Consider the following 26,433-nt stretch of genomic DNA (forward strand, 5'->3'; position numbering starts at 1 on the left):
ACGGATTCACATATTAGTACTAAAAGTTGGAGGTTTAATTCTGTTTTACTGCAGGACTCTGACTTTATTAACTTTATTAAACAGCAAATTGATTTGTTTTTCTCAATAAATTCCACAGCAGATATCTCTAGTGGAACTCTCTGGGATACTTTTAAGGCATATATTCGTGGACAGATTATTTCATATTCTGCCGGAGTTAGGAAACGAACTAACTCTAAAATATCAACATTAGTTGATAAAATTAAGGCAATTGATAAGATTTATGCATTGACCCCTAGTAAAGAACTTTATAAAGAAAGGGTGGAACTTCAAATGGAGCATAGTTTATTATTAACCTCCTCGATTGAAAGTCAGTTAATTAAATCGAAAGCTCAATTTTATACATATGGAGATAAGTCTGGTAAATTACTAGCTAACCAATTGAAAATTGTTTCGGATAAGCGACAAATGACTAAGATTCGTAAACAAGATGGTACTCTGACGATTGATCACAAAGAGATAAATACAGCCTTTCAAGATTTTTATAATTCTTTATATCAATCAGAATGTACTAAAGACTCTTCTATAATGAGTGAATTTTTAAGGAAATTGAATATTCCAAAAGTAACTGCTGAGGATAGTGTAATTTTGGATACACCTATTACGGAGTCTGAAATAGAAAAGGCCATTTTCTTAATGAACTCGGGTAAAGCTTCGGGCCCAGATGGTTTTTCTGCAGAATTTTTTAAATCCTTTTCTTCTATACTTTCTCCTTGGCTTTGTAAAATTTTTAAAGATGCATTAAGTATAGGTAAACTACCACAATCTTTTTATGAAGCTTCTATTTCTTTAATTCTTAAAAAAGATAAAGATCCCACTGAATGTGCATCTTATCGGCCTATATCTTTGCTGAATATGGACTTTAAGATTTTTAGTAAAATCCTGGCTGTTAGATTAGAAAATATATTGCCTCGGATTATTTCTGAGGATCAGACTGGATTTATTAAAAATCGTTATTCATCTTTTAATATTAGAAAATTAATTAATATTGCTTATACTTCTTCATCTAAAATCCCAGAATGTGTCATCTCCTTAGATGCCGAAAAAGCATTTGATAGAGTCGAATGGTCATATTTATTTAATACTTTGCAACATTTTAATTTTAGTTCAAAATTTATATCATGGATTAAATTAATATATCAGAAACCTTTAGCTTCGGTTTTCACTAATAATCAAAGATCCCCTTTTTTTCAACTATTTCGGGGTACAAGGCAAGGTTGTCCTTTAAGCCCTTTATTATTTGACATTGCTTTGGAACCCTTGGCTATAGCTATTCGTGAATCACCCAATATTTTAGGTATTACCCGCGGGGAGACGATGTATAAGGTATCATTATATGCAGATGATTTGTTATTATATATATCTGATCCTGAAAGATCTATTCCTGCTATTTCTTCTTTGCTTGCTCAATTTAGTAACTTCTCTGGGTATAAATTGAATTTTAATAAGAGTGAACTTTTTCCATTAAATATGCATACTCCAATTTATAATCGGGTACCATATAGAATTGTTACAGACTATTTTACTTATTTAGGTATTAAAATTACTAAAAAACATAAAGATTTATTTAAAACTAATTTTTTGCCTTTAATAGATCAAATTAAGCAACTTGCTAATAGGTGGTCCCCACTATCTATGTCTTTGGTAGGTAGAATTAATGCCATTAAGATGATGATACTACCTAAATTTTTATACCTATTTCAAGCATTACCAATTTTTATTCCTAAATCTTTTTTTGATACAGTTGATTCTAAAATATCGTCGTATTTGTGGCAGAACAAAAATCCTAGGTTAGCTAAAAAATATTTACAGAAGCCTAAGAAGGAGGGCGGTTTGGCTCTACCAAACTTAAGATTTTACTATTGGGCAGTTAATATACGGTATTTGATATTTTGGACACAAGAATCGACTACAGTTGCTGGCCCACAATGGGTAAATTTGGAATGTAAATCTGTGCAAGATTTCTCATTGATTTCAATCTTAGGATCTTCACTTCCCTTTTCGTTATTTAAAATGAATAAACAGATAACTAATCCTATAGTCAAGTATACATTACGAATCTGGTTTCAATTTCGTAAATTTTTTGGTTTGAATAAGTTTATACTGTCAAGCCCTATAACAGCTAATTACTTTTTTCGACCATCTTCCATAGATCAAGCCTTTTATTTATGGAAAACAAAAGGTATAACATGTTTTCGTGATCTGTTTTTGGATGATAACATTATGTCCTTCGAACAATTATCTAATAAATATAATTTATCTAAAACCCATTTTTTTAGATATCTACAAATTAGAAATTTTTTATATAATGAACTAAAGTCTTTTTCGAAAGAATGTCCATTGGACATTACAGAAAGAATTTTAGCTCTTAATCCTTGTCAAAAGGGTCTTGTTGCTATCATTTATAATATGATTATGAATCTACAACCAGATATATCTGAAAAAATTAAGAAGGAATGGCAGGAAGAACTGCATTGCCCTATTTCTACTGAGCAATGGGAAAAAATTTTATTATTGGTAAACTCATCCTCTATATGTGCTAAACATACTCTAATACAATTTAAGGTCGTACACAGAGCTCATATGTCTAAAGATAAACTTGCTCGATTTTACTCGTATGTTAATCCAACCTGTGATAGATGTCATTCTGATATAGCTTCGTTGACTCATATGTTTTGGTCCTGTCCTTGCTTACATAACTATTGGAAAGATATTTTTAATATTATTTCAAGAGTTTTAAATATTAATCTCCAACCACACCCTTTTACTGCAATTTTTGGCCTACCAATGATGGATAATAAGTGTTTATCCGCTTCATTCCAACGAATGATTGCATTTATTACACTAATGGCTAGAAGATCCATTTTACTGAATTGGAAAGAAGCCAATCCTCCAACAGTATCTCAGTGGTTTTCCCAAACTATTTCCTGTTTAAGTTTAGAAAAAATTAGAAGTGTGGTTTTCGATCCTTCAGTTAAATTTGAGGAAACTTGGAGACCATTTATCCAGCATTTTCATATGAATTATACGGTCTGATCCTGAACCTTATTGTCACTATCCTGAATTGTGTGGATGGAGGTTGGGAGTCATAGGCACTACTGTATATATATAACATTATGCGATTGCCCATGTTAGTTAGTTTTCTTTTTCTATTTAGTTGTTGTTTTTTTTTTTTTTTTTTTGTTTTGGGGGGGGTTTTTCTTAATCATTTATATTATTATATAAGTTTGAGAGATTCTATGTATGGATCAATATATATTTGAATGTTTATCAATCTATTATGTACACTCAAATGTCTTGTAACAATATTTTTCTTCTGTTTTTTTTCAAAAAACTAATAAAAAGATTTGAAAAGAAAGAAAGAAAGAAGGACAGGGATCTGTTCTATAGAGATGGAATCGGTCAGACAGGGATCTGTTGTATAGGGATAGATACAGTGGGCCAGAGGTCTGTTGTACAGAGATGGATACAGTCAGACAGGGATCAGTTGTATAGAGATGGATACAGTGGGTCAGGGATCTGTTGTATAGAGATGGATACAGTGGGACAGGGATCAGTTGTACAGAGATGGATACAGAGGGACAGGGATCTGCTGTACAGAGATGGATACAGTCAGACAGGGATCAGTTGTACAGAGATGGATACAGTGGGACAGGGATCTGTTGTATAGAGATGGATACAGTGGGACAGGGATCTGTTGTATAGAGATGGATACAGAGGGTCAGGGATCTGTTGTATAGAGATGGATACAGTGGGACAGGGATCTGTTGTATAGAGTTGGATACAGTCAGACAGGGATCTGTTGTATAGAGATGGATACAGTCAGACAGGGATCTGTTGTATAGAGATGGATACAGAGGGACAGGGATCTGTTGTATAGAGATGGATACAGTCAGACAGGGATCTGTTGTATAGAGATGGATACAGTCAGACAGGGATCTGTTGTATAGAGATGGATACAGTGGGACAGGGATCTGTTGTATACAGTCAGACAGGGATCTGTTGTATAGAGATGGATACAGTGGGACAGGGATCAGTTGTATAGAGATGGATACAGTCAGACAGGGATCTGTTGTATAGAGATGGATACAGAGGGACAGGGATCAGTTATCTAGAGATGGATACAGAGGGACAGGGATCTGTTGTCTAGAGATGGATACAGAGGGACAGGGATCTGTTGTACAGAGATGAATACAGTGGGACAGGGATCTGTTGTACAGAGATGGATACAGTGGGTCAGGGATCTGTTGTATAGAGATGGATACAGTGGGATAGGGATCTGTTGTACAGAGATGGATACAGAGAGACAGGCATCTGTTGTACAGTGATGGATACAGAGGGACAGGGATCTGTTGTATAGAGATGGATACAGTGGGACAGGGATCTGTTGTACAGAGATGGGTACAGAGGGACAGGGATCTGTTGTACAGAGATGGAAACAGTGGGACAGGGATCTGTTGTACAGAGATGGATACAGAGGGACAGGGATCTGTTGTATAGAGATGGATACGGTCAGACAGGGATCTGTTGTATAGAGATGGATACAGAGGGACAGGGATCTGTTGTATAGAGATGGATACAGAGGGACAGGGATCTGTTGTATAGAGATGGATACAGTGGGTCAGGGATCTGTTGTATAGAGATGGATACGGTCAGACAGGGATCTGTTGTATAGAGATGGATACAGTGGGACAGGGATCTGTTGTACAGAGATGGATACAGAGGGACAGGGATCTGTTGTATAGAGATGGATACAGAGGGACAGGGATCTGTTATATAGAGATGGATACAGAGGGACAGGGATCTGTTGTATAGAGATGGATACAGAGGGACAGGGATCTGTTATATAGAGATGGATACAGAGGGACAGGGATCTGTTGTACAGAGATGGATACAGTCAGACAGGGATCTGTTGTACAGAGATGGATACAATGGGACAGGGATCTGTTACACAGAGATGGATACAGTCAGACAGGGGTCTGTTGTACAGAGATGGATACAGTCAGACTGGGATCTGTTGTATCAAGATGGATACGGTCAGACAGGGGTCTGTTGTACTGAGATGGATACAGAGGGACAGGGATCTGTTGTATAGAGATGGATACAGAGGGACAGGGATCTGTTGTACAGAGATGGATACAGTGGGTCAGAGGTCTGTCGTACAGAGATGGATACAGTCAGACTGGGATCTGTCATATAGAGATGGATACAGTGGGTCAGGGATCTGTTGTATAGAGATGGATACAGTGGGACAGGGATCTGTTGTATAGAGATGGATACAGTGGGACAGGGATCTGTTGTACAGAGATGGATACAGTGGGACAGGGATCTGTTGTATAGAGATGGATACAGTGGGACAGGGATCTGTTGTACAGAGATGGATACAGAGGGATAGGGATCTGTTGTATAGAGATGGATACGGTCAGACAGGGATCTGTTGTATAGAGATGGATACAGAGGGACAGGGATCTGTTGTATAGAGATGGATACAGAGGGACAGGGATCTGTTGTATAGAGATGGATACAGTGGGTCAGAGGTCTGTTGTACAGAGATGGATACAGAGGGACAGAGATCTGTTGTATAGAGATGGATACAGTGGGATAGGGATCTGTTGTATAGAGATGGATACGGTCAGACAGGGATCTGTTGTATAGAGATGGATACAGAGGGACAGGGATCTGTTGTATAGAGATGGATACAGAGGGACAGGGATCTGTTGTATAGAGATGGATACAGTGGGTCAGAGGTCTGTTGTACAGAGATGGATACAGAGGGACAGGGATCTTTTGTATAGAGATGGATACTGAGGGACAGGGATCTGTCATATAGAGATGGATACAGTGGGTCAGAGGTCTGTTGTACAGAGATGGATACAGTGGGACAGAGATCTGTTGTACAGAGATGGATTCAGAGGGACAGGGATCTGTTGTATAGAGATGAATACAGTGGGACAGGGATCTGTTGTACAGAGATGGATACAGTGGGTCAGGGATCTGTTGTATAGAGATGGATACAGTGGGACAGGGATCTGTTATATAGAGATGGATACAGAGGGACAGGGACCTGTTGTACAGAGATGGATACAGTCAGACAGGGATCTGTTATATAGAGATGGATACAGTGGGACAGGGATCTGTTGTACAGAGATGGATACAGAGGGACAGGGATCTGTTGTACAGAGATGGATACAGTGGGACAGGGATCTGTTGTACAGAGATGGATACAGTGGGACAGGGATCTGTTGTATAGAGATGGATACAGAGGGACAGGGATCTGTTGTACAGAGATGGATACAGTCAGACAGGGATCTGTTGTACAGACATGGATACAATGGGACAGGGATCTGTTACACAGAGATGGATACAGTCAGACAGGGGTCTGTTGTACAGCGATGGATACAGTCAGACAGGGATCTGTTGTATCAAGATGGATACGGTCAGACAGGGGTCTGTTGTACTGAGATGGATACAGAGGGACAGGGATCTGTTGTATAGAGATGGATACAGTGGGACAAGGATCTGTCGTACAGAGATGGATACAGTGTGACAGGGATCTGTCGTATAGAGATGGATACAGTCAGACTGGGATCTGTCGTATAGAGATGGATACAGTGGGTCAGAGGTCTGTTGTATAGAGATGGATACAGTGGGACAGGGATCTGTTGTATAGAGATGGATACAGTGGGACAGGGATGTGTTGTATAGAGATGGATACAGAAGGACAGGGATCTGTTCTATAGAGATGGATACGGTCAGACAGGGATCTGTTGTATAGGGATAGATACAGTGGGCCAGAGGTCTGTTGTACAGAGATGGATACAGTCAGACAGGGATCAGTTGTACAGAGATGGATACAGAGGGACAGGGATCTGCTGTACAGAGATGGATACAGTCAGACAGGGATCAGTTGTACAGAGATGGATACAGTGGGACAGGGATCTGTTGTATAGAGATGGATACAGTGGGACAGGGATCTGTTGTATAGAGATGGATACAGAGGGTCAGGGATCTGTTGTATAGAGATGGATACAGTGGGACAGGGATCTGTTGTATAGAGTTGGATACAGTCAGACAGGGATCTGTTGTATAGAGATGGATACAGTCAGACAGGGATCTGTTGTATAGAGATGGATACAGAGGGACAGGGATCTGTTGTATAGAGATGGATACAGTCAGACAGGGATCTGTTGTATAGAGATGGATACAGTGGGACAGGGATCTGTTGTATACAGTTGGATACAGTCAGACAGGGATCTGTTGTATAGAGATGGATACAGTGGGACAGGGATCAGTTGTATAGAGATGGATACAGTCAGACAGGGATCTGTTGTACATAGATAGATACAGTGGGACAGGGATCTGTTGTACAGAGATGGATACAGTCAGACAGGGATCTGTTGTACAGAGATAGATACAGTGGGACAGGGATCTGTTCTACAGAGATGGATACAGTGGGACAGGGATCTGTTCTACAGAGATGGATACAGTGGGACAGGGATCTGTTCTACAGAGATGGATACAGTGGGACAGGGATCTGTTGTACAGAGATAGATACAGTGGGACAGGGATCTGTTGTATAGAGATGGATACAGTGGGACAGGGATCTGTTGTACAGAGATGGATACAGTGGGACAGGTATCTGTTGTACAGAGATGGATACAGTGGGACAGGTATCTGTTGTACAGAGATGGATACAGAGGGACAGGGATCTGTCGTATAGAGATGGATACAGAGGGAAAGGGATCTGTCGTATCGAGATGGATACAATGGGTCAGAGGTCTGTTGCACCTTTCGACAGCAAAACATTAGATGGTGCTCAATCCAGGCAGGTGTTAACAGCTGAACTTTGGGGGTCAAGTATAAAGGATAGGTACGCCATTTCCTTAAACATGATCCTTAGCTGTGTTGATGAACAGAGAAATCTTGGTGTCCAGGTACTTGGCTCTCTAAAAGTCGCTGCACAGGGTGATAGTGTGCTATGATATCCTTGCTTTTATTAGTTGAAGAACTGTGTTCAGGAGGCAGGAGTTATGTTACAGCTTCATAAAGCTCTGGTCAGGCCATAAGTCAATAAGACATAACCATATAACAATTACAGCACGGAAACAGGCCATATCGGCCCTTCTAGTCCGTGCTGAACTCTTCTTTCACCTAAACCCACCTACCTGCACTCAGCCCTTAACCCTCCATTCCTTTCCTGTCCATATACCTATCCAATTTTTTTTTTTAAATGACAAAATCGAACCTGCCTCTACCACTTCTACAGGATGCTCGTTCTACACAGTTACCCCTCTCTGAGTAAAGAAGTTCCCCCGCGTGTTACCCCTAGATTTTTGCCTCTTAACTCTCAACTCTTGTCCTCTTGTTTGAATCTCCCCGACTCTCAATGGAAAAAGCCTATCAACGTCAACTCTATCCCCCTCATAATTTTAAATACCTCTATCAAGTCCCCCCTCAACCTTCTGTGCTCCAAAGAATAAAGACCTAACTTGTTCAACCTTTCTCTGTAACTTAGGTGCTGAAACCCAGGTAACATTCTAGTAAATCTCCTCTGTACTCTCTCTATTTTGTTGACATCTTCCCTATAATTCGGTGACCAGAACTGTACACAATACTCCAAATACGGCCTTACCAATGCCTTGTACAATTTTAACATTACATCCCAACTCCGAAACTCAATGCTCTGATTTATAAAGGCCAGCATACCAAAAGCTTTCTTCACTACCCTATCCACATGAGATTCCACCTTAAGGGAACTATGCACCATTATTCCTAGATCACTCTGTTCTATTGCATACCTCAATGCCCTACCATTTACCATGTATGTCCTATTCTGGTTATTCCTACCAAAATGTAGCTCCTCACACTTATCAGCATTAAACTCCATCTGCCATCTTTCAGCCCACTCTTCTAACTGGCCTAAATCTCTCTGCAAGCTTTGAAAACCTACTTCATTATCCACAACGCCACCTACCCTAGTATCATCTGCATACTTACTAATCCAATTTACCACCCCATCGTCCAGATCATTAATGTATATGACAAACAACATTGGACCCAATACAGATCCCTGAGGCACACCACTAGTCACCGGCCTCCAACCTGACAAACAGTTATCCACCACTACTCTCTGGCATCTCCCATCCAGCCACTGTTGATTCCATTTTACTACTTCAATATTAATACCTAACTGTTGAACCTTCCAAACTAACCTTCTGTGTGGAACCTTGTCAAAGGCCTTACTGAAGTCCATGTAGACAACATCCACTGCTTTACACTCGTCAACTTTCCTAGTAACCTCTTCAAAAAATTCAATAAGATTTGTCAAACATGACCTTCCACGCACAAATCCATGTTGACTTTTCCTAATCAGACCTTGTCTATCCTGATAATTATATACACCATCTCTAAGAATACTTTCCATTAATTTACCCACCACTGATGTCAAACTTACAGGCCGATAATTGCTAGGTTTACTTTTAGAACCCTTTTTAAACAATGGAACCACATGAGCAATACGCCAATCCTCCAGCACCATCCCCGTCTCTAATGACATTTGAAATATTTCTGTCAGAGCCCCTGCTATTTCTGCACTAATTTCCCTCAAGAAATTAGAAATTCCCTCAAGGGAATATCCTGTCAGGATCCGGAGATTTATAAACTTTTATATTCCTTAAAAGCACCAGTACTTCCTCTTCTTTAATCATCATAGTTTCCATAACTACCCTACTTGTTTCCCTTACCTTACATAATTCAATATCCTTCTCCTTAGTGAATACCGAAGAAAAGAAATTGTTCAAAATCTCCTCCATCTCTTTTGGCTCCACACATAGCTGTCCACTCTGATTCTTTAAGGGACCAATTTTATCCCTCACTATCCTTTTGCTATTAATATGACTGTAGAAACCCTTTGGATTTATTTTCACCATACTTGCCAAAGCAACATCATATCTTCTTTTAGCTTTTCTAATTTCTTAAGATTCTTCTTACATTCTTTATATTCCTCAAGCACCTCATTTACTCCATGCTGCCTATATTTATTGTAGATATCTCTCTTTTTCCTAACCAAGTTTCCAATATCCCTTGAAAACCATGGTTCTCTCAAACTTTTAACCTTTCCTTTCAACCTAATAGGAACATAAAGATTCTGTACCCTCAAAATTTTACCTTTAAATGACCTCCATTTCTCCATTACATCCTTCCCATAAAACAAATTGTCCCAATCCACTCCTTCTAAATCCTTTCGCATCTCCTCAAAGTTAGCCTTTCTCCAATCAAAAATCTCAACCCTGGGTCCAGTCCTATCCTTCTCCATAATTATATTGAAACTAATGGTATTGTGATCACTGGACCCAAAGTGCTCCCCAACACATACCTCCATCACCTGACCTATCTCATTCCCATAGACACAGAATTAGGCCATTCAGCCCATTGAGTCTGCTCTGCCATTCCATCATGGCTGATTCTGGATCCCATTCAACCCCCTTCTCACTATATTCTGCTTTGAATATACCCATGGTCTCGGCCTCCACCACAGTCTGTGGCAGCGCATTGAAGTCAAGTCAACCACTCTTTGGCTAAAAAAAAATTCCTCCTTCTGTTCTAAAAGTTTACCCCTCAATTTTGAGGCTGTGCCCTCTAGTTCTGGATACTCCCAGCAGAGGAAACATCCCCTCCTCATCCACCTTATCTAGTCCTTTCAACATCTGGTAGGTTTCAATAAGATCCCCATGCATTCTTCTAACTTCCAGTGAGTAAAGGCCCAAAGCTCCCAAACACTCCTCATATGTTAACCCCTTCATTCCTGGAATTATCCTTGTGAACCTCTTCTGGACTCCCAAGAATAAAAGCTATCCTTTCTGAGATATGGGACCCAAAACTGTTGACAATACTCCAAGTGTGGCCTAACCAGCATCTTATAAAGGCTCAGCATTATCTCCTTGCTTTTACATTCTATTCCCCTTGAAATAGATGACAGCATTGCATCTGCCTTCTTTACCACAGACTCAACCTGTAAATTAACCTTCTGGGAGTCTTGCACAAGTACCTTTGCAGCTTTGCACCTCTGATGTTTGATCCTTCTCCTCATTTAGATAGTAGTCTGCACTATTGTTCTTTTTACCAAAATGCATTATCATACATTTCCCAACACTGCATTCCATCTGCCACTTTTTTGCCGATTCTTCCAATTTGTCTAAGTCCTGCTGCAATCGCATTGCTTCCTCAGCACTACCTACCCCTCCACCTATCTTTGTATCATCCGCACACTTTGCCACAAAGCCATCAATTCCATTATCTAAATCATTGACAAACAATGTGAAAGAGCAGAGGTCCCAATTCTGACCTCTGAGAAACACCACTAGTCACTGGCAGCCAACCAGAAAAGGCCCCTTTATTTCCCACTCGCTGCCTCCTGCCTGTCAGCCATTCCTCTATCCATGCCAGTATCTTTCCTGTAACACCATAGGATTTTATTTTGTTAAGCAGCCTCAAGTGTGGCACCTTATCAAATGCTTTCTGAAGTTCCAAGTAAATGACATCCACTGCTTCTTCTTTGTCCACCCTGCTTGTTACTTCCTTGAAGAACTCTAAAGTTTTGACAAGCAAGATTTTCCTTCACAGAAACCATGCTGACTTTAACTTACTTTATCATTAGTTTCCAGTAACCTGGAAACTCATCCTTAATAATAGACTCTGAAACTTTCCCTTCCACTGAGGTTAGGCTAACTGGCAGATAATTTCCTTTATTTTGTGTCTCTCCCTTCTGAAAGAGTGGAGTGACATTTGCAATTTTCCAGTCCTCCAGGACCATGCCAGAATCAAGTGATTCTTGAAAGATCATGACCAATGTATCCATTATCTCTTCAGCCACCTCTCTCAGGACTCTGAGATGTAGTCCATCTGGCCCAGGTGACTTATCCACCTTAAGACCTTTGAGTTTGCCTGGCACTTTTTCCCTTTGTAATAGCAATGGCACTCACTCCTGCTCCCTGGCACTCATGGTCCACTGGCATACAATTAGAGTCTTCCACTGTAAATACTGAAGCAAAGTACTTATTGAGTTCATCTGCCATTTCTTTGTCCCCATTTATATGTCACCAGCACCATCATTTTACAGTGGTCCACTTTCAACTCTCACCTCCCTTTTATTCTTTATCTAACTGAAAAAAATTCTGGTATCTTGCTTCATGTTAGTGGCTAGTCTACCTTCATATTTAATCTTTTCCCATCTTGTAGCTTTTATAGTTGCCTTTTGTTGTATTTCCCATGCACTTTTGCTATCTTATATGCATTTTCCTTGGCTTTTATTCAGTCCTTAACTTCCCTTGTCAGCCACAGTTGCCTAGCCCTGCCATTTGAGAACTTCTTTGCCTGTGGGACGTATCTATCCTGCACCATGTGAACTATTCCCAGAAACTTCAGCCATCTCTGCTCTGCTGTCTTCCCCGCCAGTAACCCCCTCCAACCCACCTGGGCAAGCTCCTCTCTCATGCCTCTGTAATTCCCCTTATTTCATTGTGATACAGATACATCTGACTTATGCTTTTCCCTCTGAAATTGTAGTATGAATTCAATTATATAATGATCACTGCCTCCGGAGGTTCCTTCACATTCATCTCCCTAATAAGATCTGGATTATTACACAACACCCAATCTAAGATGGCCTTTCCCCAAGTAGGCTCAAGCACATTCAGCAAATTCCCTCTCTTGCCATCCGACACCAACCTGATTTTCCCAATCTCCTTGTAGATTGAAGTCCCGCATTACAATTGTGTCATTACCCTTGTTACATGCTGTTTCCAGCTCCCTTTGCAGTCTTAACCCCACATCTTGGCTACTATTTGGAGGCCTTTATATGATTCCCATAATGATTTCTTTACCCTTGCAATTTCTTAACTTCATCTACAATGATTTAACATTCTCTGACCCTATGTCACCTCTTTCTAAAGATGTAATTCCATCTCTTACTAACAGAGCCACACCACCACCTATGCCTTCCTGCCTGTCTTTTCAATATATCCTTTGATTTTAAACTCTCAACTAAGACTTTCTTTCAACCACATTGCATTCGTTTCTAGTTGCCTCATTATAACAAGGATGTGGAAGCTTTGGAGATGATGCAGGATGCTGCCTGGGTGAAGCATATGTGCTTTGAGGAGAGGAGAGGTTAGACCACTTGGGCCTATTTCTCTAGAATAGCAGAGGCTGAAGGGAGATGAGGGTCGATGTCCCTGATCCATTTTTCTTATTTTTTGTGCGCGAGGAGGGATTTTAGGGTAGATTCACTTGATCTGATTTTGTCTGTATTTTGTGCGGGTGGAGGGGTTTGGTGGTCGGTATGCCTAATCTCTTTTTGTTTGTTTTTGCATGAGGTAAGGATTTGGGGGCTTCCGTGCATGTTCTGCTTTGTTTGGTTTGTGTGGGAGGTGGGATTCGGAGGTTGATGTTCCTGAGGTGTTTTGTTTGTTTTCTTGTACAGGGAGGGCGATTTGAGGGTCAATGTGTCTGATCCATTTTGCTTCTTTTTTTGTGTGGGAGGAGGGATTTTGGGATAAATTCATCTGATCTGTTTTATCCATTTTTTATTGTGTGAGGGAGTGTTTTGGGGGTCGATGTCCCTGATGTGTTTTGTTCATTTTTTTATTTGGGAGGAAGGATTTGGGGGTTGATGTGCCTGATCTCTTTTTGTCTGTTTTTCGTGTGTTTGTGGGGAGTGGATTTAGGGGTTTCTGTGCCTGTCGGTTTTGTTTGTTGTTTTGTGCACTGGTTGGTTTTGGAGGTCAATGTGCCTGATCCATTTTGCTTCTTTTTTGGTATGGGTGGAGGGATTTAGAACCATAGAACATTACAGCACGGAAACGGGCCCTTCGGCCCTTCTTGGCTGTGCCAAATCATTTTTCTGCCTAGTCCCACTGACCTGCACCTGGCCCATATCCCTCCATACACCCCTCATCCATGTACCTGTCCAAGTTCTTCTTAAATGTTAAAAGTGAGCCCGCATTCACCACTTCATCTGGCAGCTCATTCCACACTCCCACCACTCTCTGTGTGAAGAAGCCCCCCCAATATTCCCTTTAAACTTTTCCCCCTTCATTCTTAAACCATGTCCTTTATTTTTTATCTCCCCTAGTCTCAGTGGAAAAAGCCTGCTTGAATTCATTCTATCTATACCCATCATAATTTTATATACCTCTATCAAGTCTCCCCCTCATTCTTCTACACTCCAGGGAATAAACTCCTAACCTATTCAACCTTTCTCTGTAACTCAGTTTCCCAAGTCCCGGCAACATCCTTATAAACCTTCTCTGCACTCTTTCAACCTTATTAATATCCTTCCTGTAATTTGGTGACCAAAACTGCACACAATACCCCTAATTCGGCCTCATCAATGTCTTATACAACCTCACCATAACATTCCAACTCTTATACTCAGTACTGTGATTTATAAAGGCCAATGCACCAAAAGCTCTCTTTACTACCCTATCTACCTGTGACGCCACTTTTAGGGAATTTTGTATCTGTATACCCAGATCCCTCATTCTACTGCACTCCTCAGTGCCCTACTATTTACCTTGTATGTTCTACCTTGGTTTTTCCTTTCAAAGTGCAATACCTCACACTTGTCTGTATTAAACTCCATCTGCCATTTTTCAGCCCATTTTTCCAGCTGGTCCAGATCCCTCTGCAAGCTTTGAAAACCTTCCTCACTGTCCACTACACCTCCAATCTTTGTATCATCAGCAAATTTGCTGATCCAGTTTACCCCATTATCATCCAGATCATTGATATAGATGACAAATAACAACAGACCCAGCACTGATCCCTGTGGCACACCACTAGTCACAGGCCTCCACTCAGAGTAGCAATGCTCCACTACCACTCTCTGGCTTCTTCCATTGAGCCAATGTCTAATCCAATTTACTACCTCACCATGTATACCTAGTGACTGAATCTTCCTAAGTAACCTTCCATGCGGAACCTTGTCAAAGGCCTTACTGAAGTCCGTGTCGACAACATCCACTGCCTTCCCTTCATCCACTTTCCTGGTAACCTCCTCGAAAAACTCTAATAGATTGGTTAAACAGGACCTACCACGCACAAAGCCATGTTGACTCTCCCTAATAAGTCCCTGTCCATCTAATATTCTAATATTTGTAGATCCTATCTCTTAGTACTCCTTCCAATAATTTACCGACCACCGACGTCAAATTTACTGGCCTATAATTTCCCAGATTACTTTTAGAGCCGCTTTTAAAAAACGGAACAACATGAGCTATCCTCCAATCCTCCGGCACCTCACCCGTAGATACCGACATTTTAAATATTTCTGCCAGGGCCCCTGCAATTTCAACACTAGTCTCCTTCAAGGTCCGAGGGAATACCCTGTCAGGTCCTGGGGATTTATCTACTCTTATTTGCCTCAAGATAGCAAGCACCTCCTCCTCTTCGATCTATATAGGTTCCACGACCTCACTACCTGTTTGCCTTATTTCCATTGACTCCATGCCAGTTTCCTTAGTAAATACAGATGCAAAAAACCCATTTAAGATCTCCCCCATTTCTTTTGGTTCCATACATAGCCAACCACTCTGATCTTCAACAGGACTAACTTTATCCCTCACTATCCTTTTGCTCTTAATATACCTGTAGAAGCTCTTTGTATTATCCTTCACCTTGACTGCCAAAGCTACCTAATGTCTTCTTTTAGCCCTCCAGATTTATTTCTTAAGTTTTTTTTGCACTTTTTATACTCCTCAAGTACCTTATTCGCTCCCTGTTTCCTATACATGCCATACATCTCTCTCTTCTTTATCAGAGTTCCAATATCCCTAGAAAACCAAGGTTCCTTATCCTTATTCACTTTGCCTTTAATCCTGACAGAAACATACAAACTCTGCACTCTCAAAATTTCTCCTTTGAAGGCTTCCCACTTACCAATCACATCCTTGCCAGAGAACAACCTGTCCCAATCCACGCTTTTTAAATCCTTTCTCATTTCTTCAAATTTGGCCTTTTTCCAGTTTAGAACCTCAACCCGAGGACCAGATCTATCTTTATCCATGATCAAGTTGAAACTAATGGTGTTGTGATCACTGGAACCAAAGTGTTCCCCTACACACACTTCCGTCACCTGTCCTAACTCGTTTCGTAATAGGAGATCTAATATTGCATCCTCCCTAGTTGGTACATCTATATATTGATTTAGAAAACTTTTCTGAACACATTTCACAAACTCTAACCCATCTAGACCTTTAACAGTATGGAAGTCCCAATCAATATGCAGAAAATTAAAATCCCCAACTATCACAAACTTTATGTTTCCTGAAGTTGTCTGCTATCTCTCTGCAGATTTGTGCCTCCAATTCTCACTGACTATTGGGTGGTCTATAATACAACCCTATTAACGTGGTCATACCTTTCCTGTTTCTCAGCTCCATCAATATGGCCTCGGTAGACAAGCCCTCTAATCTGTCCTGCCTGAGCACTGCTGTAACATTTTCCCTGACTAGCAATGCCACCCCCCCCCCCCACCTTTCATCCCTCTATCTCTATCACTTCTGAAACATCAGAACCCTGGAGCATTGAGCTGCCAGTCCTGCCCCTCCTGTAGCCAAGTTTCACTAATGGCTATAATGTCATAATTCCACGTGTCAATCCACACCCTCAGCTCGTCAGCCTTCCCCACAATATTCCTCGCATTGAAATAGACACACCTCAGAAGATTATTACCACCACACACAACCCTTCTATTTGTGACTTTGCATGAAACTTTAACATCATTTATTTTCACCCCCGCTCCACTGTCTACTCTGGCACTCTGCTTCCCATCCCCCTGCAAATCTAGTTTAAATTCCCCCCAAAAGCACTAACAAACCTCCCTGCAAGGATATTGGTCCCCCTGTAGTTCAGGGGTAACCTGTCTCTCCTGCCCCAGAAGAGGTCCCAATGATCCTGAAATCTGAAACCCTGCCCCCTACACCAGTTCCTCAGCCACATGTTCATCCTCCAGAGCATCCTATTCTTACCCTCACTGGCACGTGGCACAGGTAGCAATCCTGAGATTACCACCCTCGAGGTTCTGCTTTTTAACTTCCTACCAAGCTCTCTATACTCACTCTTCAGGACCTCCTCACTCTTTCTTCCTACGTCATTGGTACCGATGTGTACCATGACATCTGACTGCTCACCCTCCCACCTCAGAATGCTGTGCACGCGATCAGAGACATCCCTGACCCTTGCACCCGGGAGGCAACAAACCATCCGGGAGTCTCTGTCACGACCACAGAACCTCCTGTCTGTTTGGGGGAAGATTTGCCTGATCTAATTTTGTCTTTTTTTGTGTGCGAGGTTGGATTTGGGGGTAGATGTTCCTGATCTATTTTGTTTATTTTTTGTTTGGGAGGGAGGATTTGGAGGATGATGTGCCTGATCTGGTTTGTTCATTTTTTTTTTCTGGGGAATTGGGAATTGGTGGTTGATAATTATGCTGCCTTTCTTTCTTTCTTGGTTTCAGGGCTTCCCAGAGAATTGAAGAATTTCAGAGTTGCATACTTTGATAATAAAAAAAAACCCTTGAACCGCTGGAGACCAGTGGTTTACTGCAGGGATCAATACTGTTCTTTGTGTCATTTAGAAACGACGTGAATGTGGAAGTGGAAGAATGGGTTGGCAGGTTTTCAGATGACATTGAGGTTGGTGGAGGAGTGAATGGTGTCGTAGGTTTCACCGGGACACTGACAGGATGCAGAGCTGCGATGAGAAGAAGCAAATGGCGTTCAACCCAGAAGTGATGCATTCTGGAAGGTCAAGCTTGAAGGCAGAATACAGAGTTAATGGCAGGATATTTGGCAGTACGGATGACCAGAGGGGTCTTTGGGTCTATGTCCATAGATCCCTCACAAGTTGTAAGTTGACAAGCTGGTTTAGAAGGTGTACGGTTCATTGCCCTTCATTTGTCAGGGGATTGACTTCAAAGCTAAAGGTAATGTTGCAGCTCTAGAAAGGGTAAGCTTGTAAGCTTGGGAGTGGGTGCAGAGGGGATTTACCAGGATGCTGCTTGGATTAGAGGGTACAGTATGTCTTATGAGGCTAAGCTGAACAAGCTAGAGATTTTCTCTTTGAAGTGAAGGAAGATGAGAGGGTGAGTTGAAGGAGGGGTGCTGTACAAGATGATGAGAGGGTGAGTTGAAAGAGGGGTGCTGTACAAGATGATGAGAGGGTGAATTGAAGGAGGGGTGCTGTACAAGATGATGAGAGGCATAGTTTGAGTGAACAGCCAGAGACTTTTTCCAAGGCAGAAATGGAGGAGATCAGGGGCCATCATTTAAGGTGAATGGATAAAACTGGAGGATGTCAGAGGTATTCTTTTATATACTGTTATGAAGGATGAACAGTTCTGATGGACAGTAGGGTGCAGGGTTGCCCATATTCCCCCCCCCCCCCCCCCGGGAGAATCACAAACCATTACTGTTGCTATGCTGCTCATGAGAGAGAGAGATGGAAAAACATGCAAGAACATCTGCTACTGATAAGAGAGGGGAGAGAGACTTGTTGATTTACCGTATTATGACTTCTGCGAGGGTTATTTGTCTTCTACCATTCTGTTCATTAACATTCCTCAGTGGACAGCCGGAGTGGGCTGGTTTGATGGACAAGGCCATTCAGGAGTGATGGATAACTGAGACCCCGTGAGTGGGGATAAAAGTGAGGTCTGGAGAGACACCCTTCAGACACACCAGGAGACACACTATTGAACACTGATTGAGTGTTGGAACCCACAGAAAGGTGGGGGCATCGGAGACTGAACCAGGAGATCGGTCAGTAAAACTCACAGTGTTATAGCAGGGCCGGTGGGGACTTGTGTGTGTGTCCACTCATGCCAGAGTGACGAGTCCACCACAGAAGAACGGTCTAGCTGAAGAACAGAAGGGTCATAACTGAATGGCCACGACGGCACGACGGATCAAGAACACAAAGGAAGGTTTGACTGCTGTAGCTGTTACTTCTCACTCGCTTGCGCTCTCTCTCTCCAACGATTACAACACAACAACCATAACTACCTCAGCACGTATGAACTGAACTGAACTTTATACTTTTCTATGACAATTCATTTACCCCTAGACATCGATAGAGCTTATTTATTATTGCTTATTATTATTCCTACACTTTTAGGTTTATTATTGCTAACTTATGTTATCTATATATTTGCATTATTGATATTGATTTGCTTAATTTACTAATAAACACTTTTGAATATAGTACCACCAGACTCCAATGGATTCTTCTTTCTCTGCTGGTCAGACACCCAGTTACGGGGTACGTAACAATACACACGAGGGTGGTGTGGGTGTGGAACACCCTGTCAGGGGTAGTGGTCAAGGCAGATACATTAGAGATATCTATGTAACTCTTTGTAATGGAAAAATGGAGGCTATGTTGGAGGGAAGGGTTAGATTGATCTTGGAGTAAGCTAAAGGGTGGACCAAAGTGCCTGTAGTGTGTTGTAATATTTTGTATTGAATGAACACATGAAGGAGCTGGGTGAGTTTGTGTTGCGAGAGTTGGTGTGTGCTACAGGGTGAGTTTGTGTTGCGAGAGTTGGTGTGTGCTACAGGGTGAGTTTGTGTTGCGAGAGTTGGTGTGTGCTACAGGGTGAGTTTGTGTTGCGAGAGTTGGTGTGTGCTACAGGGTGAGTTTGTGTTGCGAGAGTTGGTGTGTGCTACAGGGTGAGTTTGTGTTGCGAGAGTTGGTGTGTGCTACTCACATGATGAGCTGGGTGAGTTTGTGTTGCGAGAGTTGGTGTGTGCTACTCACATGATGAGCTGGGCGTTGTCATTGTACTTGCGTGGGAGCAGTTTGTTCTTTCTCCAGTCAAGGAAGCGGGGCAGAGTTTTGTGAGGATCTCTGTCCACTGTGATTTGGTCCTGGGTCCACACCTCGACTCCGATCAGAGCGATCCGGATGTTAAATGGTCTGTAATACTGCAGAAGGGAGAAGAGTGAGGCGCTGGTCATTTGACTCACCCGGAACCTGTTGGATTATTCACTGAACTGTACAGTAGAGTGACACCAAATGGATTGAAACTTCAGCTGTCTCCATTTCTCATAACTCAATTCCACCATCTCTCTGAGACTTTTCCCCACCCCAGGTATATACAATGATCTACTCTCTACCCTCTTGGGCCAGGGAATTCACAACCTTCTGAGAAAAGGGTTTTATTTATTTATTTATTTGTTTGTTTGTTTATTTAGCGGAATTGCGCACAGCGGGCCCTTCTGGCCCTTTGAACCACGCCGCCCAGCAACCCCCAATTTAACCCTACTCTCATCATGGGGCAGTTTATAATGACCAATTAACATACCAACTGGTCCATCTTTGGACTGTGGGAGGAAAGCAATGTGGTCACAGGGAGAACGTGCCAACTACTTACAGGCAACAGCGGGAAGTGAACCTCGGTCACTGGTATTGTAAAGCTCTGTGCTCTATGTAATGTATAACATTCACACCAGGTGAGATGAATCGCCTATTGTGAGTATCTTCTCTGAATGTTGGTTTTGTTCTGACCAAGGTGAGTAGATGGCTTCATTACTACAGTGTTTTCGGAGCGTGATGACCTGGGAGCCTGTATTTCACACACTCACCACGTCCACCGTGTTTGCAATGTTGAGCATCCTCTTCACCACAGCTTCCTTACTCTTCCCAAAGACCTGGTACTGGAAAACAACCAATTGATTGGACTTGATTTCAAGATTCATTCTGTCCCACCTTTCCCAACATTCCCTGCCCCACAAGCCTGACCGCCATCTCACTGTCCCAACATTCCTCTCAGCTCTCTACACTCATGTGAGAGGTAAGAAGGAACAGGAGATTCTCACACAGGCTCATTCACCTCCTATACCATTTAGTGTGATCACAGACAAGCAGGAATTGGCCTCAATTCCACTCTTCCCACCCTTTTTTCCATCTACAAAAAGTAGATTTTTGTAGACCAAAAATCTACTTGACTCCCCTTCCACATACTGGTAACAAAGGGTAAAGGAGACAGGATACTTAGGGACAGTCAGTATAACTTTCTGATGAAGGGCTTTAGCCCAAAACATTGACTGTTTACTCCTCTGCATAGATGCTGTCTGACCTGCTGAGTTTCTCCTGCATTGTGTGTGTTGCTCAAGATTTCCAGCGTCTGCAGACTCTTGTGTTTATTCTGTGTAACTTCTGTCATTCTGTGGGATTCCACCACTCTCCTCTCCACTTCCTGTGGGGATCACATTCTTTTTCACTCCCTTGCCTACTCCTCTCCTCCCCCTCCAGACATCACGCCATGTACATGTACAACCAATGTTACATCGCGCCCACACCTCCTTCCTCAGCACTATTCAAAGTCCTAAACTGTCCTTAGTGAGGGAACAACTGCCTCCCCACCTATCATCACCCTCTTGGCTGGATTCACCTATTAGCCACCAGCTTGTACTCCTTCCCACCCTGGCCCCACTTTCTTACTCTGACTTTAGCCCTGTTCTAGTCCTGATGAAGGGTCTCAGCCCAAAATGTCAACTCTTTACTCCTCTCCAGGGGTGCAGCCTGACCTACTGAGTTCCTCCAGCATTTTTGTGTGTGACTGTTGAAAGTAACCAATTCGGCACCTTGCTCCTTTCCTTCAGTACCTTCAAAGTTACAGAACTTTAGTCACCATTTCCAAAGTTTTCCCTACTGACAATGCCATCTCCTGCTCAGTTTCATTTCCTGCAGAAGGTTGAGAACTGCCTCACTAAGCAAAAGGCCTCCCTTTCTTTGAAACTCCAAAGTTACAAGTCTAGTCTGTTGGATCTTTCTGCGTGACACAAATGCTCACACTAGACAGGTACAGGTGAGAGTGCTGTGGGGTAGGAGCTGCATGATTCACACCCAGATGCTAGTGTGAATTGGAGATTGGTGATATATTTCCAGGGCAGATGTAAGACAGAAGAGCAGGATTTGGCCACTCAGCTCATCAAATCTGCTGTGCCATTACATAATGGCTGCTTTATTATCCCTCTCAATCCCATTATTCTACCTACTCCCTGTAACCTTTGACACCCTGATTAATCAAGAACTTATCAACATCTACCTTAAAAATACCCAGCGTCATGGGCTGCGTAGCAATCTGGGGCAATGGATTCCAAAGATTCACCTCATTCTGGCTCAATAAATTCTTCCTCATTTCTGTTCTAAATGGATGTCCCTCAGTTTGGAGGCCAGGCCCTCTTGTCCTATACTCCCCCTCTGTAGGAAACTTTCCACATCTACTCAATCTTGGCCTTTCAATATTCGATTGGTTTCAATGACATCTCCCCTCATTCTTCTAAACTCCAGCGAGTACTGGCCCATCAAACATTCCTCATATGTTAACCCTTTCATTTCTAGGATCATTCTTGTGAATCTCTTCTGTACCCTCTCCAGTACTGGAATATCTTTTCCGAGATAAGGGGCCAAAAACTGATCATGATACTCCGTGTTGCCTCAACATTACATCCTTGTTTTTGTATTCTATTTACTTCAAATGAATGCTGACACTGCATTTGCTGTTCTTATGGCCAACTCAACCTGCAAGTTAAACTTTAGGGGATCAAGTCCCTTTGCATGACTGATTTTTGTATTTTCTCCCCATTTATAAAATAGTCCATGCCTTTATTCTTTCTGCCAAAGTGCATGACCATACACTTCCCAGCACAGTATTCCATCAATCACTTCTTTGCCTTTTTTCCTAATCTGTCCAACTTCTGTAGACACCCTGCTTCCTCAACACTACCTTGGCCACAAAGCCATCAATTCCTTCATCCAAATCATTGACATTTAATGTGAAAAGAAGTGGTCCCAACATGGACCCCTGCGGCACACCACTAATCACTGGCAGCCAACCGAAAAGAGGGTTCCCTTTATTCCTATCCTTGCCTCCTGCCAGTCAGTCAATCTTCTATCCATGCTCGTACCTTTCCTGTAATACCATGGGCTCTTATCTTGTCAAGCAGCCTCACGTGTCACCTTATCAAAGGCCTTTTGAAAATCTAAGTAAACAACATCAACTGACTCTCCTTTGTCTATCCTGCTTGTTATTTCCTCAAAGGATTCCAACAGATTTGTCAGGCAAGATTTTCCCTTGAGGAAACCATGTGCCTCCTAGTACTCTGAAACCTTATCCTTAATAATAGACTCCAACATATTCCCAAGCACTGAATTCACTGAAGCACCTTCTGCTTAGTAATAGCAATGACATTTACTTCCGCCCCCAACGCTCTTGAATTTCTGTCTTCCACTGTGAAGACTGATGCAAGTTACTTGTTCAGTTCATCTGCCATTTCTTTGTACAATATTACTATACAGCATCTCCAGTGCCATTTTCCTGTGGTCTGAAAAACAACTTTTGTCTCTTTTATATCTGAAAAACTTATTGTTTCTTCTATATTATTGGCTAGTTCCCCTTCATATTTAATCTTTTGTCTCTTTATGGATTTTTTTTTGGTTGTCTTCTGTTGGTTCTTAGAAGCTTTCCAATCCTCGCATGTGTGATGAACAAACCGGATGGAAATGGGGTCCAGAGTTGACCCCCCCCCCCCGTGAACTATGCTGCTAATGACAGAGAGAGATGGAGAACAGAGGGAGAGGCATCTGATGCAGATAAGAGAGAGAGAGACACACACACACACGATTTAGTATTATGGCTTCTTCACTGATCGTTTACCTTTTGCTACAAGGACACTTCTTTGCTCGTTAACATTCTTGCTGAGATAGCAGAGAGTGGACTAGTTTGATGGACATATTGAGTTGATGGATGGCTGATACCCTGTCAGTGGGGATAAAAGACGGGTCTGAGGAGACACCCTCAGACACACCAGTGGACACTGAAAGAGTGTTGTGCACCCACAGGAAGGTGGGGGCCTGGAGGATCGGTTCAGGAGCACGGTGGATGAAGGCAGACTGGTGGGGACTTGTGTGTGTGTGTCCGCCCTTGCCCAGGTGATAAGTCCATCACTGAAGAACAGTCTAGCCTGGAATGGAAGGGTCATAACCGGTGACCACAACGGTACAACGGAACAAGAAGACGACGGAAGGTTTGCCTGCTGCAGCTGCTCAACTCACTCTCTCTCTCTCTCTCTCTCTCTCTCTCTCTCTCCCTCTCCCTCTCCCTCTCCCTCTCCCTCTCCCTCTCCCTCTCCCTCTCTCCAACATTGCAACACAACAACAACTACCTCAGCACGAACTGAACTGGACTCTATATTCACCTATGACAATTCATTTACCCCTAGACTTTGATAGAGCTTGGTTTTGATTCTTATTCCTGCACTTCTGTATTTATCATTGCTAAACTGTTTTATATGTATATTTCCATTTTTGATACTGTTTTGCTTAGTTTACTAATAAACACCTTTAGTTACAGTACCACCAGACTCCAATGTATCATTCCATTTCTGCTGGTTTAGTAACCCGGTCATGGGGTACGTGACACCATGACTGGCTGCATCACAGTCTGGTATGGAAACATCAATGCCCTTGACTGGCAAATCCTCCAAAAAGTAGTGGATACAGCTCAGTCCATCATCAGTAAAACCCTCCCTATCACTGAGCACCTCTGCATGAAACACTATCACAAGAAAGCAGCATCCATCACCAGGACATGCTCTCTTCTCACTCCTACCATCAGGAAGAAGGTACAGGAGCCTCAGGACTCACACCACCAGGTTCACGAACAGTTATTACCCTTCAGTCATCAGGCTCTTGAACCAAAGTGATAACTTCACTCACTTCACTGGCCGCATCATTAACTTGTTCCCACAACCTATGGACTCACTTTCAAAGATTCTTCATCTCATGTTCCCGATATTTATTGATTAGTTATTTACTATCATTATTTCTTTCTTTTGTATTTGTGGTTTGTTGTCTCCTGCACTCTGGTTGAACTCAGGTGTTCTTTCATTGAATTTGTTATGGTTATTATTCTATGGATTTATTGAGTATGCCCACAAGAAGATGAACCTCAGGGTTGTATATGGTGGCATACTGTGTGTACTCTGATAATAAATTAATATTGAACATGAGCTTGTTGGAGATGGTGCAGACGGTGTTGGTCAGATGGCATTTGCATCAGACGGACGGGAGGAACCGGAGCAACTCACAAGTCTCTGAGATGTGGGGGTCACACAGGATAGAAAGAGGCCCTTCAGCCCAATGGTACATGCCAACCAAGGTGCCTATCTAAAGCCAATGCAATTTGCCTGCGTTTGCTCTGTCTGCACTAATCCCTTCCTATACATGTACTCTCTGAGAGCCTTCCCAGTGTTGTTATAGTAACTGCCATTTCCTCTGGCAACTCATTCCCTCTGGGTGACAAACGTGTCCCTCGGTCTTCTTAACTTAAACCTTTCCCAACTCTGGAAAAACTGGGATGTTGGGAAGAGAGCCACATGGTCACAGGAAGATCAGGCAAGCTCCACACAGACAGCACTCAGGGTGAGGATTGGACCTAGGTTACTGGAAACCTGAGGCAGAAACACATCTCACTACGCCCCTTTCCAGTTCTCTTATCACTTCTTCTGAGGTCCTGGGAGTTCCAGTTCCCAGCTCTGCCTTTTCTCCAGGAATCTCACCATCCACATCTCCATTTGCCTCACCCTCTGGAGGTCAGCTCACCACTCCAGTCACAGAATTCCCAACCTGTCCACAAACCCACCATCTCAGCTGGAAATGTACACCATGTTGGAATCCAGCTCATCAGCCTTTGTTACTGTGTCTCACTGCCCCCCCCCCCATTCCCAGAGTTATCTCACCTTGTATTTCCACCTGCTCTTTCCTTTCCAACCTCACTCCTTCAGATGACTCATGTTTAGCTCCCTCCCATCAAATACATTTGGAGAGGCCACCCACCTCTGAGCTGTCTGCTACCAGCACCAGCTCCACATACTTTGTCTCTTCCATCAAATCCATCTTCTTCATCTGAAACAAAGGGGTTCCCAGTTAGTTGACAATGCAAGGGGATCCCATTTGATGATGTTGTGATATCCAAGTTGGTGGGCTGGGGGAAATTATCCCCAGTTCCTCAGTCAGCCATCAGCCACTGAAGCATCATTACTGAAGGCTCTGCATAGCTCCATTTACCAAGACCATTGTTGGCACAAGCGGATATATCAAAACCACAGGCAGGTGACTGAACGCCTGGCCAGACAGGGGCTGTAAACTGAAATCCTGATGGAAAGGCCAGAAAAGCAGAGCTCACAACTCATTAATCTGGTCACTAACTATGTCTAAAAATTGTCGGTAACAGGAGGCAGTGGGTGGTGGCAAAAGGCTATTGTACTCACTGCTGCGGCCTTTGATTTTTGTAGTAGAACACAGAACAGGAATAGGCCCTTCAGCCTCATG

General features: G+C 42.5%; 1 protein-coding gene across 1 annotated transcript in view; it reads right to left on the minus strand.

The window, feature by feature from the left end:
* The window catches only part of LOC140725866 (disintegrin and metalloproteinase domain-containing protein 12-like), a 175,279-nt gene that overhangs the window by 99,052 nt on the left and 49,794 nt on the right, over window positions 1-26,433 (minus strand). Inside the window, exons 6-8 of the mRNA XM_073041810.1 lie at window positions 25,939-26,007; window positions 20,682-20,753; window positions 19,855-20,021 (exon numbers count right to left, since the gene is read on the minus strand). Coding sequence (XP_072897911.1) covers window positions 19,855-20,021; window positions 20,682-20,753; window positions 25,939-26,007 — 308 coding nt within the window. The remainder of the gene's footprint in view (window positions 1-19,854; window positions 20,022-20,681; window positions 20,754-25,938; window positions 26,008-26,433) is intronic.

Source organism: Hemitrygon akajei, chromosome 4, assembly GCF_048418815.1.
Source record: "Hemitrygon akajei chromosome 4, sHemAka1.3, whole genome shotgun sequence".
NCBI classification, from domain to species: domain Eukaryota; kingdom Metazoa; phylum Chordata; class Chondrichthyes; order Myliobatiformes; family Dasyatidae; genus Hemitrygon; species Hemitrygon akajei.